This window comes from Melospiza georgiana, chromosome 18 (assembly GCF_028018845.1).
Source record: "Melospiza georgiana isolate bMelGeo1 chromosome 18, bMelGeo1.pri, whole genome shotgun sequence".
NCBI lineage: Eukaryota > Metazoa > Chordata > Aves > Passeriformes > Passerellidae > Melospiza > Melospiza georgiana.
In genome coordinates, this window is record NC_080447.1 from 2,282,481 (window position 1) to 2,300,249 (window position 17,769).

The window sequence follows — 17,769 nt, forward strand, 5'->3', positions numbered from 1 at the left end:
ACCCTCCCTCAGTGACTGTCCATGGATTCATCAGGAACATGAGGCATTTTCTGACGTGCTTACTTCCCATGGTGCACATTCCTCTGTACAAAGGAGTTTCATCCTCCCATGTCACAGACAGTGGACTGGTTCCATGTTTCTCTCTCACCTGGCAGAACTAGTTAAGGACACAGTACAAATAAAGGTTCTACTTGTCCCAGTGTCTTCACAAGCCACTTCCCATCAGCTTCTGTTTTGGGGCACAGAAGTTTCAGAAGTTTTTTGCTATTTCCATTCCTGTGTCTCCAGCATGGGACTGTTTCATAACAAATATATGGACACCTGGCACATGGATAACTCCTCATTCAGGCAGCCAAAGGCATGTGCTCATCTCAGTGGGATGCCAGTACACACGGTGCATTTCTTACAGCACTCACCAGTTCAAAAACATAAATACAAAAGTTTATTTTCTCTAAAGAACAATTCAACACACATCCGAACTGCAGTAGGAACCAAACTACAGAGAGCTGCTGACAGCAGAGTCACAGGCACAAGGTGGCAACACCACAGCTTGTTCTGGGAATGCTGTCACAGCCCCGAGATGCCACAAGGGTCAGTCACACACCCCAAGGACAAGGCACAGTCACCTATCGATGCTTATCATCATCTCTCTGCTTCTTGGTATCTCTGTCCCTGCTCCGGTCCCTATCCCTGTCCTTCCTGTCTCTGTCCTTCCTCTCCCTCCCCCTGCTCCTCTCCTCTTTGGAGTCTCTGTCTCTCTCGCTGTCACCCCAAGCCCAGGACTTCTCCCTTTCTGGCCAGCGTTTGTCCCTGCTCCTCTCGTGGTCCCGGTCCCTGGTTCTCCAGTCCCTCGTTCCCTCACGAGACCAGTTTCTTTTCTCTGATGATCCTTCTCCATAGAAATCATTTTTCACGTTTGGCAAATTGATGGGCTTTCGGAAAGGTCTGTCCCGTCCTCCGAAGCGCAGCTGCCCAGATTCTTTCTTGCCTCCAAACCCACCCCCAAGCCTCCGGGGAATCCATCCTTTGAGAGTTCTTTCCAGTTCAAAGTCCACAAAGATCTCATGTTGGTCGATGACCAGCCTGTTGGCATCTCTGTGGGCCTTCAGCAGCGCGCGCTCCTCTTTGTACTCAATAAACGCATAACCCTTGGAAAATCCCGTGACCAGGTCTCGAACCAGACGGATCTTCCTGATGTCTCCATAGCGGGAAAAAACCTCCTTTAACTTCTCTTCTGTGGTCTGAAGGTTGAGCCTCGCCACGAAGAGGGTGAGGTGAGGATCTCCCGTGACGCCCTTGTTGGGTACGTACCGTGCCAGCATGGCCCGCCATATGGCCCGGTCGTGGGGCTCCTCGTCCGTGCCATCGATGCTGCCAGCCTTGAGGGGATCGTACTCCTTCGCTATGGGGGCCCAGTCAGCCATTGTCTGGGGGGGAGAACACAGGCACAGGCTCAAGGCTGGGTCAGAACAGCCTGGGCAAGAATCGCTTCCAGCACCGCTGCACTGTGTTCATCCGAAAATCTCCCAGAGTATGCCACACGAAATTGAACCAGCCGTGTCGCTGTTGTTTGAGGGCACACGCCGGGACAGAGCCGAGTCCCGGAGCCGCATCCTCCCCTGGCCTACCCCGGCCTGAGGGGCCCCGGCCTTGCCCCGCGCCCGGCCGAGGAGGCCCCTCAGCCCCGCTCCCGGCGGGGACGCGACTCTCCCAGCGGGCAGAGGCCGATCCGCCGGCCCGGAGGAGCCGCAGCCGCTCCCGCCGGGGTCGATCTGAGCCCCTTTCCCCGCTCCCGGAGCCCGCCAGTCCCCCCGCCCCGCTCCCCGAGCGGCCGAGGCGGACGTGGCGCTGCGGAAAGGCCGATGCGTTCACCCGCCTCGGTGCCGGTTCCGGGGCTGCCGGAGAGCCCCCCGTCCCTTACCGGCAGCGGAGCGCGGGCGGTGCCTCCTCAGGGGAAGGGGCAGGGCGGGAAGCGGCGCGAGGCCGCGGCCGCCGCTATGGGGGCGGGAGGGGCCGCTCCGCCCGCGGCCTCGCCGGCAGCGCCGCCCGGCCCCGCTGGGAGGGAGGGAGCGCCGGGGTGCGGCGGGCATGGAGCGGGGCCGGGACGGGGAGGAGGAGCTGGAGGAGGAGGATGAGGGTGAGGAGGAGGAGGAGGATGGCGGCCCGGAGAGCGCTCTGGAAAAGAGCCCGTTCCAGCTGACGGCCGCGGATGTGTACGACATCTCCTCCGTGGTGGGCCGGGACCTGCTGCAGCTCCGCGCTGGGCCGCAGCTGCCCGCCGCCCGCGCCCGGCTGCAGTTCAGGATCGTCCGGGTGCTGGAGATGCTGGAGGCGCTGGTGAGCGAGAGCAGCGTGACCGAGGAGCAGCTGCGGCGGGAGCGGGACAGCCTCCGGCGGGAGCTCGAGCAGCTGCGGGCGGCGGCCCGAGGGAGCGACCCGCAGGTGGGTGCGGGACACGGCCGGGGCACACGGGACACGGCTGGGGCACGGGGGACTCGGCCGGGCACACAGAACACGGCCGGCGCACACGGGATTCGGTCGGAGCACAAGGGACTCGGTCTGGGCACACGGAACTCGGTCTGGGCACACGGGACACGGGCTCCTTCCCCAGCACGGGAACACCACGCGCGGGTCGCAGAGCGCACCCAGAACCACACCAGATGGGCCGGCCGATACTTGTGGTCTCTTTTGTGTCAGCAGGACGAGTCTCACAAAGTCACTTCCCGTCTTTGGCCATGAAAGCCTTGAAGCTCTTTCCTTTGGGGGTGGTTAGGATCGCAGTGCTGTGGATTCCTCGCTCCAGTTTCACTGCAGTGGCTGACCCAGCAAAGTTGGGTCAGTCACGCACAAAGTTCAGAGTACAAACCTACCGTGTTCAGCTCTTGTACAGCACCGGTCCCATAGAAACAACTGTATGCAAACACTGAGGCTTTGTTACCCCCTGTGAGGGAAATGGATGTCTTGATTACTTCAAAGGTTTTTAATCAAATAAGGCGAGTTCGGGTCTCACCTTTCTTTGACACGGAATTTTGGTGTGGCATTAGATGGCTCAGCCTCACTCGTCATCTGAGAACAATCTGATAAAAGCATCTTCTTGACAACTAAATTGCAAACTCTTTGGGACAGAGACTTTGCTTTTAACTGTGGTCAGAGCTTGTCACAGTTGTGGCCTGTATTTGGCTGGGGAACACAGTCACTAAGGGAATACAAAAATATGAAGAACTATAATTGACTGCTTGGGAAAATAATAATCAGGATTGTGATGAATTCGTACCAATTTCATATTTATAAAATCCAGATATTTTCCTCGCTGAATGCTGAGTTGAGAGGTTACAAGATCCACCCCTGTTTATCTTACAGCCCAGCCTTGGAGCAGATCAAATGGTGGTAGACCTCACAGACCCCAACCGGCCCCGGTTCACGTTACAGGAGCTCCGGGATGTATTGCAAGAGAGGAACCAGCTGAAAGCTCAGCTTCTGGTGGTGCAAGAGGAGCTACAGTGCTATAAGAGGTAAAGCTTGAAGTCAGCAGAGAACTAATAACAAGTACTTCATGAAGCATATCAGTTGAGAGTCTGGAAGGTTTGAGCCCCTAGGTCAGGATAGGCATTGTCCAGATATGTAAGTGACCCCTGTGCTCCCCAAAGCATACAAATGAACAAAGAAAAATGGGGGAACAATGAAGTCTCTATGCAACACGATTTGAAAAGCAAACTCCCTTTTCCTCTGCGCAGTTCCCAGCCCATTCCCATCATTGTCCCACTCTCAGCCTACACAGAGTTACTCCCACTCCACATCCAGGCTGGATTTAGACACACAGTGTCTAAAGCCACACTACATACCAAACAGCACGGGGGGTTTCCAGCTCAGCTTCAGTCAAACTTTCCTTCCTCCTGCAGCACAACGCTGGTTGATCTCCGGTCCTTCACTCCCACGGGGGTGAGGCACTGATCTAGAAACAGAATATTGAGCTCTTTCATCATTCATGATAAGCTGGGGGGTTTTTAAGACTGCCAGCAGAGGGTTGTGTAAGGCCCTTGAACTGTGCAGAGCAAGTGATTTCAGAGAAGGGTTTGGTCTTTCCTGAAGGGAGAGTCAGTGTGAGTCAGAGTGGGATGTGGGAAGGGTCTTGATCTTGGTGCTACAAATTCATTCACCCCAAAGGCTCTCCTTCCCAACCTCTGCTCCCTTTCCTTAGGTTGGATTATAAACTCTTTGGGTCAAGAAATTTCTTCTTAATCTAGACACAAACTGTGTGAGCACATTAGATTTCAGTTGGGATATCTCAGCAGCACCCTCCTGGAAACAGAGAGCCCGCCCTTTGCCTTGTCTGTAACAGGCAGGTTAAGCCAAGAAGTTAGACCTAAATCCAAGAATTTACAAACTGCCTGACAGCACTGCTCCAGCTCAGCTGGCTGCTTTGCTGTGCAGCAGTGCAATGGCTTTTTGCTTTGATTTCCCAGCTGTTACACAGTTTAGTACAGACCAAGTTAAAAATGTTACAGTGGAAATGTTTTCAGGTTTTTAGTGATCTGAGTCACAGTGCTGTGCACCAGGAATAGGGCAGGGCTGCTTTTCATGTCCAGTAATTTGTGAGGTTATCTCCTCATACAGTGTTACAGCTTAAGCCAAAACCCATTTTCCCTCTAAACAGTCACATAAAATCCTAATTGTAATTGTAGTAAAGAGTAATTGTGCAGGAGAAGAGGATAAATCTATGTTCTAAAAGGCCTTGTACACAGTGTAAATAAGCTCTGCATAACACAAGGTAACAAACATCTCAGAGACTGGCTCAAAGTGACTGGTGGTGTTTGGGGGCTGCATTTTTCATCATGATTTCTGGGTAGAAGTTACCATGCAGATGTTAGAGCTCTGCAGTGTCACCAACAGCTCATTGTCTCATTTATCCAAGAGGAGAGTCTGCCTCAGAATCACCCCGTGCCTGGTGTCACACCAGTTTTTAACTGCTCTGTGTTTTTATTTCCGAGTCCAGTTGAGTGTTGTTTGGCCACTCTTCGCCTGCAGCTACTGCAGTCACAGGCTTTGATCCACTGAGCTCTCCAAATGACTGAGGTCAGCTCAGGACATGCTGTGAAAACACTGAGTGTGCAGGCTGGGAAAATCTCACCCTGTTTCAGGCAGGGAAAACACCCTTTGGTCAAAGCGAAACTGCTGCCTGGAGTAAGTGGTTACAACTCCTGCAGTGCAGAAACACCAAAGTGAGAATGGCAAAACCTACAGCTGAGGCAGAGCCTTTCTTCTCTCCTCTGTAGGGTGGAAAGAGGAACAGGCAGCTGCCTTGCAGGGGAGCTGGGAACCTCCCATCTGTTGCTAGGCCTCGTGTGAGCCTGGGTGCTGCGCTGGAGGTACCACACATCCACCCCTGCAGAAGTTCACCATTTGTGTCTGCACCCTCCTCTCACCCCTGGACTTCTGCACAAATCCAAGTGTGATTACACTTCCCTTTCACCCCCATTATGATTTGCCATTTTTTCTCTGTGGAGAAGTCAGCTTGTTACTTTTTTAGTGTTCTCATTAAAGCATAACCGTGGCACCATTACATTGCTGTATTTAGGGATAATAATTCATTATTTTCAGTTCAGTACAAGGAAGAGGCTGGGCTGCCATCCCTGTCCTGTGAACACTCATTCACCCATGTCCAGTGAGAGGTTCAACTCATGCACTGTCACACTCTGCACAAAAAATAAACAAACGCACAAAAAATAAACAAAACCATTTCTTTTCCCAGTGGGATCATCTCACAGAAAAGGGACCAAACAGAAGAACTGGAAAAAGCAGCCAGTGGCAGCAGTGCTGGCACCAGAAAGGACAGTGAAGAGAAGACAATCATCAAACGGTTGTAAGTTTGTCTGCAGCTTTTGGGGCAGAATTTGTGAGAATATGGCCCACTCCTTACACAGTGAATCCAGGGTGGATGCTGAACTTTAGCCTAGTTGGCTGGATATTGTTTTCTGCTCTCCATGTAAAGTTAAAAACCTGATAAAGCAATCTCTTCCTGGGGAAAAAGCACTGCACAGGAAAGCCACCTCCACCCAGGCAGGCAGGGAGTCACTTTTTTCCTGGGAAAAACAAGATTCCTGAGCAAAATGATTCAATGCTTTCCTCCCCTGCCAGCCCCTCAGGGCCGTGCTGTGGGAGCACCCCAGCTGGCCCCAGGCTTTGCCTACATTGTACACAAAACCCACAAGCTCAGGGTCTATCCCTAAAGTCCCCCAAAATGGCACAGTGACAGGGCCAGCCCCCTGCCTGTTCCTTGTTTTCCAGTTCTACATTATTGTTTTCTTTCTGCTATTGATTTCTCTCTTTTTTAGGTTTTCTTTTAAACATGGAAAATGAGCATCCTCAAGGACTTTGCTGCTGGTGAGAATGGCACTGCTGAGCCTCAGAGGCGTTGGGAAAGACAATGATTGGAAGCAGCAGCATCACTCCTACTGTAGAGAATGAGCAATCTCATTAAAATCACGTTGTATAATATTCTTTCAGAATAGATTTTACTCTGCTTTTTCAGAAACTGTTTGAAACAGACACTTTTTGTATTTCTTACTGTCAGACGTTATCCACATGTAGAAAATAAAATGTTTGTATAAAGTTGGGGTTGATTCTTACTAAAAGAGTCTGTGATGATCTGTACTACAGCATACTTATCCTGTCCAGCTATCAAAACATTCAGCCCAAATGATTTTGTAAGAGGAAGATAATAGAGACCTGTCATTCACAAGTGGTTGTTTGGGGGTGAGATGAACAGTGGAGGAAAGCACAGCAAAGCAAGAAAAGCTGCTGCAATTGGGCTCTGCCCACATGAAGGGCTGAGGTGCAGGAACAGATGCACCAAACATTTCATTTCTGACAGCTGAAGGTCTCCTGTGGTAGAGAGTTGTGTTTTGCATAAGCTCTGTTCTTTCAATCACCTGCCACAAGCTGTGTATTGGCCCCAGTAATGAGATTTAGCACCAGTGGAAGCATATAGGGCAAACAGAGGAGTGGGGAAAGAAGCTTGAAAGACACCAATTAGGTTCTCCATTTAGAAAGGTAGAATATCCAGAGCAGAAGTCTGAACAGACATAAAAGCAGCAGTGACAGGTATCAAACTGTGATCTTACTCTCTTCAGAAATAAAAGCAGCCTCTGAAGTCTTTTGATTCCCTCTCCTACTCTGGCAGCATGAAGAATGTAGGGCACTTCACACATCTGCTCAGCTGCACGTGTGGATGTGGCTGAGCACAAGGCCGAGCTGCAGCCTCCCTCAGAGGTCAGGAACAACTCTGTTGGCAAGGCCACACCACAGCTGCTTCAGCCAGGGCACAGAACCACTGCAGTCCTTCTGCCATCTTCAAAATATCAATAAGCCTTGGCCATGGCCTCGTTGTGTATTTTCTAGAGCATGGCAGCAGGGAAGGCAGTTACTGCATGGCCTGAGCAGAGGATTTGTGCACAGAAAAATGAAACAAGAAACAATCAATGAGCAACAGCCAGGATGCACCTCTGAGCTTAAGATCTGAATTCCATCCTCTTCCATGGTTTCTCCAGGGATGTATTTTCCAATCTCCTTCAAAAAAGCAGTTTAGCTCCCAACCCAAGGGTGTCTTTCCCTGTGACACTTTGTTAGAAGATGAAGCCTTTCTGTGAGGCACAGAGATAAACACCCAAATGTCACATTCCTGTGAGAAGTACACTGAGGTAGAGCTCTGTATGTGTTCCTAGAAAAGCAAAGGATACAGATGCAGTGCAACATGAGCTTTATTTCCATCCTCCAACGCAGTGCTACTCAATTACCACTTAAGCTTTCAGAGAAGACATTTTCTTTTTGTGTAAAACAAGGGAGATCTTTCCCCTTTCTTGTTTACAAAAGTGATGCTGAAGTACAGAGGTTTTAAACTATTCAACCTGATAGAGAACACGTAGATGTTTAAATAAAATTAAAAAAATTTATTCCAATTTTGACTTAAGGGAAGTGCTCTAGTTTAACAGGACACTTTACACATAGCTGAGGTCTCTGTTACTGAGACCAGAGAAAAATCAGTGCCAACTCAGACAAGTTGGCCAATGAGGCTTACCTGAAACTCAGTACATGTAATGGAACAGGTCTCCAGTTAATTCTTCTAAAATGGGAAAACACCCAGGCTTGCTCTGACGAGTTTGCCTTGTGTGAAGCAGTAAATAATATAAAGCATTTAATAGCTAGTGATTTTCACAGCTTTCTTTCAAAATGCTCATAAAACTGCAATGGAGACAGGTAGTATAGCAGCCGTTTCATCAATAATAAATATATTCTTTATTTTACAGAGACATTGTCTTCAAGTTTTTAATTTAAAAAATACATCACTAAGCCATCTCTCTTGCTGCTGGAGCACACAACCAGATGTTGTTGCTATCTGACCTATCACATAGGCAAGCATAAGATTGTCTAGAGGGCATTCAGCTGGAACAGCAGCAGCCTTCAAGACATGAGGAATAGAAGACATTAACAGAGCCACAGATCCCTTGCTGACATCTTCCAGCAGCAAGCGTGGCTGATGGCTCACAGCCATTTTCATCTACACACATGCCAAGCCTGCCTTGGCAAAAATTCCAACTGGTAAGAATTCCTCTTTAACATAAAGGACCTGCATTGTATTGCCTGCCTATATCCCAGATTTGGCTCTCCAACAGAAACATCCAAACATCCACGAGATGCCAAGAGCTCGACTCCCATGTGAGACAGTGGGACCAGACTGTGCTGGACAGACCTACAGGACCAGGCAATAAGGAATCTGCTTTCTTCACTGCATGAACTCCATCACTACAGTTTGAAGCTGCATATGAAGATGACTCCTATTTTTGGAACCACTATGCTCTACTTCAAGCATTCACAGTAAATAAATAGCTTCTGATGTGGCTAATTAGCATAGGAAGGTAATATAAAAAACTTTTGGAGAGAGTTTTTACTTCTTTAAAATCCTCTGGGAGACACCTCCAAGAATCAGCCATCGACTATAAAAAAGGTACCTTCTCAAAGTTTAGAAAACAAGTAAATGTCAAACATTAATTCTCACTGTGAAGTTCTATCTTCACAGCTGTAATCAGTATCAACCCAGTCTATCAAAATTCATCCTCATTTGGCTGGGAAGAATTTCTCCAAAGGAAGCAGTCAATCTGACCATCCTTTTCCCTCAGTGCCAGTGCATTTGAAGTTCATTGCTAACAGAATGTATGACACAGGAGAAACTGGATTCCTACCACAAATTATTTGAGAATGACAGTAGCATCCATCTCAGAGAAGCCTGTCAGCACTGGGCTGTGAAAAGCAGTCTGACAGGCAGTCAAGCCACTGGATGACCAAGTCAGAGTACAGCAGTACTTCTGTCATAAAGCCAAGCTCAGCACCCCAAAGTGGGGTGTGAGATTTCCTTGCAAAAGCAGAAGCACAACCCCAGTGATTAAATTTCTGTGCAAGTCTTTCACTGCTCAAGTGGCACTGGTCACTACTATGCAGAAGCATTCGAATTGTAAGAAGGGTTTTCCTTTTATGATATAAAAGTTTTGGCAATCTAAAATCAATTATTCAAGCCTGCCTGGAAAACTGTAATAGGTATTTAAATACTGCAAAGCAAAAAGGCAGTTTTTTAAGGAGCTTGGAAGACCATAAGCCATCCTCTAAGAAAGCTGAGGGAAGTGAGGGCAGAAAAAAAAAATGCACTGACTCCTTGTAGAACACTCAGTCCAAAACTAAAAACCCCAAAACAAGGAAGATGAGTTAGTGTTTCAGCCACGGGTGAGCTTCAATGGAAGCTTTGCTTCTGTCTCCATAGTCGTACAACAGTTCTTCACCTGCCTTAATGTCCCTGGAAGCGATGAGGATGAGATGAGGCACGCCATCGATGTCGTGCAGCTTGGTCTGACAGTTGCCACACTTGCTGTGATTAATGAGCCTTCCCAGACGATTCGTTTCTTTCGTAGCATCGACACTGAAAGAGCAAGAACAGAACGTGGGATTGTGCCTGGGACTGGGGCAGCTTGTGGGCAAAGCCCAAAGAGCAAATCACACAAAGAAGGAGGAATCCACACGAGTCTTGAAAAATTAAGGAGAACCAGAACATTATCATGTTACATTATAGAACAATCATGATTAAATAGGCAGCCATAATATGGCAAGGCAGGGAAACAGAAACAATTCTGGGAGATTTTTAAGTTAGTACAAAACCCAGAAAATGAAATCTTTGGACTGTTTGAGCTGCCTGTTTCCAGGAATAGCGGAATCCAGATGTGAAAAAAGTCATAAAGCTTGGGCTGAAGAGGGTGTCAGAGACTAGAGCAACAAGGACACCCAGTCGAAGTCGAAAGAAATGTTTCTCTTCCAGGAAGTCTGTCCATCCTGCTTTCCAAACCAACTCCTTGCAACTCAGATAAAGGAGTCCATTTTACAAGAGGATGAATTTAGGCAGACCACTGCAGAACTCCAAGCCTCATCCAAGCAGAGCAACTCTCCACATAGCTTGTGCTGTACTTCAAAGAAGAGGGCTGTGAGTCACCTGATATTCCTCATAGCCCAGATGTATAGGAGGCTCTCACACCATGGATCAGTGCTCCAAAAGATTTCATAATTCACAGTTCCCATTAAAACAAAAAATTTTCATGAAAACAAGGAAAGAATTAGCAGCATTCAAAGCCTCTAGCAATAGAAACTTGAGCTTACCAGTAGGTTTTGCTGAGGTACTGGAAATAGTACATGTAGCAGCCTGTGGATGGGTCTTGAGCATACACAGCCTCTCGTTTCTTGGCATCAGTGATCTCGATGAGATCCCCGTGATACTCAACCACAAATTCTCCTCGATTAAAATGTTTAGTAGCAATTACTCCTCTCCCTTTGCCATCAATATAATCAATCTGTTGAGTTGAAAAGAAAACACTTTCTCATTTCCCAGCTGATTTACATCATTGCAGATATGCTGATTACTAGGAAATGATTTGTCATTAAAAAACTGCTGCAAAAGGGAATTTGTGTGTGCTGCAGACAAAGCTGTAGAGGCACAGTGCACGGCACTGTGGAAGAAATGCAGGATGAGTTTGGGACACTCTGAGTTACTGGGTAGCTGGACACAAAGTCTTCCAATGAAAGAACTTAGGACTGTATTTGTGTAAAGACCTTAAAGCCCCCTCAGTATTTATAACTGAGGCTGCACAGACATATCCTTCAGAGACCAACAAAATGAAGAATTGTGTGTTCCAGTTTTCCTGCATTTTCAGAGAAGTGCAGGGTCCTGAGTCTGAGTTCTGCTGTCTGTTTAAATAGATTAACATCAAGATACTGTATAATAAACAGTACATGACTACTTAGATTGGCACTGCAGTTACCTTCATTCCTTCTTCCTTCCCACTTGTAATCAGCTCATCTATTTTCCTCCTTTCCTCAGTCTGCAGAATAAACAAGAACAAACAAAACCACAATATTGTTGATAGCTTTTGTAGCTTCTTCTAGAGCTGGAAGGAAACTACCCACCAATGACACCCATTGTTCCAAACCATCTCATATTTCCAGCAAACTGAACAGCAGAAAGATTTCTGCCTCCCCAAATACATAAACATCTAGATTCTGCTCTAAACTGGATCAGCATTTCCAAATTTTAATCATGTTCTTAACAATACTTAAAGTGCACAACTTTATTTGCATTTGGAATGGAAAGCATAGTTACACACTTCCCCAAATTGTCAGCTAATCAGACATATTATAAGTTATGTCATTTTAATAAGAAGCACTACCTCCAATTCAGATTTGCTCTTCCTGGAACTTCTTCTAACAGGGTAATAATCTGTTACTTTTCGGTTTGGTGTTCTTCCTTGTGTTCTAAGGAGGAAGAAAGAGAGAACACACCCACATATTTCAGACTGTTTGTTAAATTACACTGTTAGAGCAAAGGTATGTGCAAGAATGTTTTATTTAAGCTTGGTAAGTTGAAAGGTGATCAATATGAATCAGTGGTTTTTATCAGTACTCTCAGCTTCAAGCCACAGCTGCATCCCTTTTCTTCCCCACACTAATTCCATTGCTCCAGTACTAATTCTTGAACAATACAAGTGAGATGTCGTTAGAAATCAACTGAAGGTCACATTGCAAGTCTGGGGCCCCCTGTGTGCCTTGCCAGAAGGCACTCGAAAATTTAGGTCATGAAAACTGCTTGGCAAGGAATTCATTAATGTTAGGTCACATTACTCTGATACCAAGAGAAAGGGTATCAGCTCAGCCAGGAAGCCTCCAACTGTTCTGTTTCTGACAAGATACATTCTTATTTGTCCACAGGAAAGTAGGTCTTAATGGCTCATTAATTTCTTTTTTTTTCACAGGTGACCAGCAAATGTTTCACTTCTGATAGAACAATAGATCATTAATAGAAGCATTAACCTTGCTTTGAAGACAAACAAGTCCTCTGCAAAATAGGTACTTAGATGGTGTTTTAGGGTTTTTAAAGCGTGATATTCTTGAGAAAACAAAGAGCTGTCCTTTCACAATTCCACAAATCACTTACTTTTTCCTCGATCCTCGTTTTGCTTTAACCATCTTCTTCTGAGCTGGCTTTGCATTGGCCTCCTCAGCACAGTCTGCAGGCAGGGGAGTCCTCTGGCTTTCCACAGTTTCTTGGTTTTGATCAGAGGGCACTGAAGGATTGCACACACCTTCCTTATCCTTCTGCTCTTCTGGTTTCACAGCACCTTCAACTATTTTGCCACCATTCTTTTTTCCTGGTGACAAGGAAATCGAGTAAGGCTCTGAACTTAGGGCCAACTATACATGAGTGCTTTAAATGAATTCCAGGGGTTCAGAGCTCTGTCAAATGACAGAAAGGACAACAGTGACCCTGCACTGCTGGGCTCAGCAGCTGCAGATGTTGGTACCAAGTGGCCAATGCCACCCAGGATAAATCCATGGGAGCTAAAGAGCAGCACTGACAAGAAATCTACACTCCCCACAACCAACATTTACTTCTTTTTGCATCCTACCCCAATACAACCACATCCTCCTCCTCAGACAACTGACTCAGAGGGAGGTGAGAGTGGTTTAAAGCTCAATAAGGTTTTTATGTGGAGTAAATCATCAGGTTTAACAGTCCCATCTGCTGAGACAGATGTTTGAGGCTCACTGGAGAAAAGAAGCACAGCTGCAAGGCCTCAGCAGTGGGACAAGCTAAAGCCACCTTCACTTCCTTGTCACAACTGGGGAGCCAAATCAGGAACTAAAGGCCCCACGTTTCCAGAAAGCCTGACAGTCCCTGCATCAAATGGGACTGAGAATACCTGCTTGTAAAAGTGTTTGATCAAAGTGCTTTGACAAATGACCAAGGCTGTTAAATGCACCTTTAAACACAAGCCAGATGGGATTTCTTCCCCTTCATAAACTTACAGAACACTCCCACTTCTAGTCACTGTGAACCTGGCACTCAGCATCCACAATCTGGGCTCCTCTTCACTGCTTTTATTTCTTGATGAAAATGTCAGAACTGGGGGCAGTGGGAGCACATGCACCCAGAGAAGCAATCCCAAGCTCAATCTTACCAGCTCCTTTCCTGTAGGTTTCCTTTAGTGTCTTGCCCTGACATTTCACCTCGTGATACATGACCGAGTTCTCCTCTTGAAGCGGGGGGCGAGCACCAGGAGCTTTGTTGGGATTCAGGTAGCTGTAGATTTTGGATTGACCAACAAACACATTCTCCTAAAACAGACCCACACAAACAATCAGTTCAGCACAGAGATTCCAGGAACCTCAAGCTGGCACCCACAAGTCTGCAGCAAGCAGGGCTGACAGGTGACTCTGCTGATGGAATTACACTGTTTGAAGCATCACCCTCACTGAGGTTGTGATTTTTAAGTGAAAACATAACAGTGCTGAGCACTCTGAGAATTAACTAATAAAATACAGCAGGATGGGGTAGTCAGAGCTAACTCCAGCCTCCACCCTTGTGCTTCACAGTATGAACTTGGTGCTAAAAAAAACCCCAAGCCTGAGCTCCTGGGGAGGAAGGCAGCCTCAAAGAGCACAAGCCAAAAAAAATATGAATAGTGAAGCAAAAACTGCCCAGGCCCAGCACAGAGCTCTCAGCCAGAGAGGTCTGAGCTACCCAGCTACTCTCAGGAGGTGTCAAATGTTGTTGCAGCAAATTATATGCTCAACTGAGCAGCCCAGGAATCAGTTTTACAGCCTGCCTTGAGTGACACCTCTCAGCAAATGGGAGATAAACAGTGCAATATTTTATCCATTTTATGACACAAAAATAAAGTGTAAATGTTGTTTATGGCAAAAAGGGCCATTAAAGAGTCTATGCAAAGCCCAGTCAGGAAAATGGCAAAGCCCTCTGGCATGGCCAGACACCACAGAGCCCGGGGTTTGTTCCCTGGCTCAGGCCCCAAGATGCCAACAGGGAGCAGTGTCAAATTCAGCAAAGATTAGTGGAGTCCTGTCACCTTTGCTTTCACAGCCTCCTGCCACCTGGCTGTGCTTCCCCATGCAGGGCATGTCAGGCACATTCCAACCCTGAAATCTCAGTGTCTGGACAAACAGATGCAGCTTGGGCAGAATGAGTTTTTCTTGGCTATGGTTTGACTCAACCAAAAGCAATTTTCAGACATTGCATGCCAGTTAAAACAACAAAAATATGCATCCATTTTTGTAGAAAAGCAAGGAACAAAGGGTCCCAATAGTTAAAAAAAGATAGCTCAAATATAGCTGACTAAACAAATACCTCAGCATTTCAGTCACAGACACTGAAAAAGTAAACAAAGTAGACAATAGAACAGATAGGATAATTTTAATAATTAACGTGGTCACGAATAACAAACTTCCTATGTACATAATTCACACAAAATCAGACCAGTTAAAGGCTCAAATCTTAGTCCACAAATAAACTACTAAAGTCTGAGATTACAATGGAACAGCCTCAGAAAAAGCAAATCAGACGGACACTCCCTGACCTCCGATATTTCTGAAAGGCCCATGAAAGACAAAACTTGCTTATTGAAAACCCAGGGCTTCAAAGCATGAAATACAATGAAAACACTCAGTTTTAACAAATACAACCAATGAACCCTGAGCTTTAAAGTCCTCAAGATTTAGTAAGAAGTTTAAATACGGGCATTTTGGGAGAAAGCCCAAAGCAGTGAACTGCAGTCCACCTGCCAGCTGAGCCTTCAGGCTTTGAATACACCATGAACAGGAAATTAAGAACTCTTTTTCCAGCACAGCTTCCTCCCCTTCATTCCCAGCTCCCTGCCTGCTGCGCTCTTGGCGCTGCCGAGATGCCGCTGCCACGTCTTTGTCTGTGCCAGGCTTGAGAGCCCGGAGAGCAGAGATTTTCTCAGCGCAGCAAAACACACGAAAGGCTGGCTGCAGAGGGGCTCCGGGATTTAATGCAATAGCCACAACTATTCCCATTGGGAGTTAAAGGCAAAGAGACAGCTCCGGCCAGCTGCCGGTGACAGAACTACAGGACGGGGAAGATGGCACGGAGAGAATGCCGAGCTTAGTGCCTGTCTGCGGAAGGGCACAGGGAAACGCGGAAAGAGTCCGACTGCACTTAAAGTTAACGGATTTCTGAATGATTTGAGGGGCTCCCGAAGGGCCGGGCCCCGCGGCTCCCCGGGACAGCCCGCACGCCGGCTCGCCCGCACCGGGGGGAAGCGGAGGGCACGGCAGACCCCGGAGCCGCCCGCCCGCTCCGCCCGCCCAGGCCCGGGCACTGCTTACCCCGCCGGCCCGGGGGCGGCTCGGGCCCTTCCTCTCGGCGCTCTCGGGGCTTGCCTTCTCCGCGCCGCCCGCCCTGGTCTTGGGCATGTTCCTCCCTAGGAGCAACGGGGGAAGATCGGCGCCTGAGCCATGTCCGGCGCTGCCGCCCGCGGTCATCGCCCGGCCGCCGCGGCCTGCGCCATGTTTAAAGGGCTGGATGCGGCAGGGCGAGCCGCGGCGGCCCAGCCCCTTCCCGGCGAGCTGCGCACACCGCGCGGGGGAGGAGTCCCGCCGGCCCCGGCTCCCCGCACCTCCCAGGAGGAGCTTCCGCGCCGCGGAGATGCCCCGCGCCGAGCGGGCCCAGCCCCGCCGGCCCCGCCGCGCCCCGGCCCCGCTCCGCTCGTGCCCGCTCCGCCCCGCGCACCTCCGGCCATGGCGGCGGCAGCGGCCGCCCCGCGCCCCGGAGCCCCCGCGCCGGGCGGCCCCGACTGTCCCCGCGGAGTCCCCGGCGCCGCCAACCGCTCCGCAGGGAGACGCCGCGTTACCCTCGGCAATCCCATTGGTTTAACCTCCTGCCAATCAGCGCGCTCAGGCCTCTGATTGGCGCGAGCCGCCATTACCCGCCCTCCCCCTGTCACACCGCGGTGACCGCGGCTCCCGGGAACAGGGTTTAAATGTGCGTTCGCTGGGCGCTGATTGGTCCGTGCCGAGGGCAAGCAGCGCTCTGATTGGCGGCCCGGCAGGGAACGCCCCTCCCCCGGCCGGGCCGCGCCACGTGGGTGGGAGCGCGCGGCGGCGGCAGCGGGACCCTCGGGCCGCGCGAGCCCGCGGAGCGCTGGCGGTACCGGGCCTGCCCGCTGGGCCCGTGCACCGGCACCTCCCAGCGCCGCCTCCCTCCCGCACCCTCCGCAGGACACACGGCCCACGCCACCCTCCGCAGGGCACACGGCCCACGCCGCCTCGCAGCGGGGATTTGGGGGACTCCTAATCCTGGCGGGATTGTAAAACTGCTCTGTGCAATTATTAGACTGATTTAGCGATGTTTAGCTTAGATCTCCTTGGCTGAAGTTTAAGTCTATTAGTTCCATCTTCCAAGCTTGCCTGGAGAGCAGGTTATGCTCCAGCATTGCACTACAGCATCAAAGACCTTATGTAAATCCCCGTTCCATAACAAGGGCAGCTAAAATATTACAAAGCCAGATGACAGAGCCATCATTATCACCAGGAGAGCTGGAACTGCCTTCAGCATCGATTCCCTGGTCAGAAGCTGCCAACAGGATTAGTACATAGGCTTTGAAATTGGGAAAGCACAATGGCAAAGAGTTACACAGCAACGACTCAAAGCAGGCATGGATCGGGGATGTGGATGGATGCCACGCGGGTGCCATGCTGGAAGTCAGGAATTGCCACACAGGACTTTGGTGCTCCGTGATAAGCAGAACCCTTACACTGAGCAATGACTCCTGATTCCTGTCTGTGCTACCCCTCCTGCAGCGAGGCCACCTGAGCGTGCTCAGGACCTGCTCTCAGCACTTGCTCTGGCCCAAGCCCTGTCACCACTGGGGTGGCTTCCCTTCCCACCCAGGCTTATCTGCAGCCTCAGGCTGCTCCTTGTCTCTGGGCATTCCCACAGTGCATAAACAGCCAGTAACAGGAAAAAAACTTTCTCATCTTAAGCAAGAACTCAGGCCTTGCCCTTTCCAAGCTGTCCCACAGCAGCTGGGGGCTCACAGGGCAGGAATTCAGTGTGACTGCAGATTCTCAGGAGGCAGCACGGCATTCCAGGCCACCCCCTCCCCTTCCTGTGACAGCTCTGCACTCGGGCACTTTGGGAGAAGACAGAACAAACCCAGCTCTGACATTTGTTAAATCTGGGTCTTCCATCACCAGGCACATGCTTTTTACAGAGAAGCAACCAAAACACCGTGGGTATTTCCCTGTAAACTCAAAGCTGCAGCCAGCTGACATCCTGTCCATGAACATCCGTGTCCATGGTGTTCTTCCATCAAGGCAGGTACTCCAAGCTCTCTGCAAAAGCACCAGAGCAGACACTGCTCTGAT

The 17,769-nt window shown here is 49.2% G+C and overlaps 3 protein-coding genes across 5 annotated transcripts; 1 reads left to right on the forward strand and 2 right to left on the reverse strand.

Annotated features, from left to right (window-relative positions):
* Nucleotides 1–419: 419 nt before the first annotated feature.
* SNRNP35 (small nuclear ribonucleoprotein U11/U12 subunit 35) lies at nt 420–3,920 on the reverse strand. 2 transcript variants are annotated; one of them, XM_058036659.1, is made up of 2 exons: nt 3,843–3,920; nt 420–1,427 (listed from the first exon to the last, which is right to left on the reverse strand). In XM_058036659.1, exon 2 carries the CDS (start codon nt 1,422–1,424, stop codon nt 627–629), a length of 798 nt encoding a protein of 265 aa, XP_057892642.1. In that variant the 5' UTR covers nt 1,425–1,427; nt 3,843–3,920; the 3' UTR covers nt 420–626. The 2 variants fall into 2 exon arrangements, with proteins under 2 accessions (XP_057892642.1, XP_057892641.1); XM_058036658.1 differs by lacking the exon at nt 3,843–3,920 and adding an exon at nt 1,922–2,006.
* Nucleotides 2,047–7,663, forward strand: RILPL2 (Rab interacting lysosomal protein like 2). 2 transcript variants are annotated; one of them, XM_058036660.1, is made up of 4 exons: nt 2,047–2,442; nt 3,361–3,512; nt 5,750–5,860; nt 6,333–7,663. In XM_058036660.1, the coding sequence occupies exons 1-4, from the start codon at nt 2,089–2,091 to the stop codon at nt 6,355–6,357; spliced, it is 642 nt and encodes a 213-aa protein (XP_057892643.1). In that variant the 5' UTR covers nt 2,047–2,088; the 3' UTR covers nt 6,358–7,663. The 2 variants fall into 2 exon arrangements, with proteins under 2 accessions (XP_057892643.1, XP_057892644.1); XM_058036661.1 differs by lacking the exons at nt 5,750–5,860; nt 6,333–7,663 and adding an exon at nt 5,274–5,360.
* Nucleotides 7,664–7,739: 76 nt separating this feature from the next.
* KMT5A (lysine methyltransferase 5A) lies at nt 7,740–16,325 on the reverse strand. Its single transcript, XM_058036656.1, has 8 exons — nt 16,133–16,325; nt 15,730–15,824; nt 13,545–13,701; nt 12,521–12,734; nt 11,757–11,841; nt 11,352–11,411; nt 10,693–10,883; nt 7,740–9,964 (listed from the first exon to the last, which is right to left on the reverse strand). Exons 1-8 carry the CDS (start codon nt 16,323–16,325, stop codon nt 9,754–9,756), a joined length of 1,206 nt encoding a protein of 401 aa, XP_057892639.1. The 3' UTR covers nt 7,740–9,753.
* Nucleotides 16,326–17,769: the final 1,444 nt, after the last annotated feature.

Coding starts and splice junctions, on each gene's coding strand:
- SNRNP35 (XM_058036659.1), bottom strand. CDS start 1,424: ATGGCTGACTGGGCCCCCATAGCGAAGGAGTACGATCCCCTCAAGGCT.
- RILPL2 (XM_058036660.1), top strand. CDS start 2,089: ATGGAGCGGGGCCGGGACGGGGAGGAGGAGCTGGAGGAGGAGGATGAG. Junction 2,443..3,360: donor CCCGAGGGAGCGACCCGCAG/GTGGGTGCGGGA, acceptor TTTATCTTACAG/CCCAGCCTTGGAGCAGATCA. Junction 5,861..6,332: donor AAGACAATCATCAAACGGTT/GTAAGTTTGTCT, acceptor TCTCTTTTTTAG/GTTTTCTTTTAAACATGGAA.
- KMT5A (XM_058036656.1), bottom strand. CDS start 16,325: ATGGCGGCTCGCGCCAATCAGAGGCCTGAGCGCGCTGATTGGCAGGAG. Junction 11,412..11,756: donor AGAGCAAATCTGAATTGGAG/GTAGTGCTTCTT, acceptor TTTATTCTGCAG/ACTGAGGAAAGGAGGAAAAT. Junction 9,965..10,692: donor TACCTCAGCAAAACCTACTG/GTAAGCTCAAGT, acceptor TTGCTCTTTCAG/TGTCGATGCTACGAAAGAAA.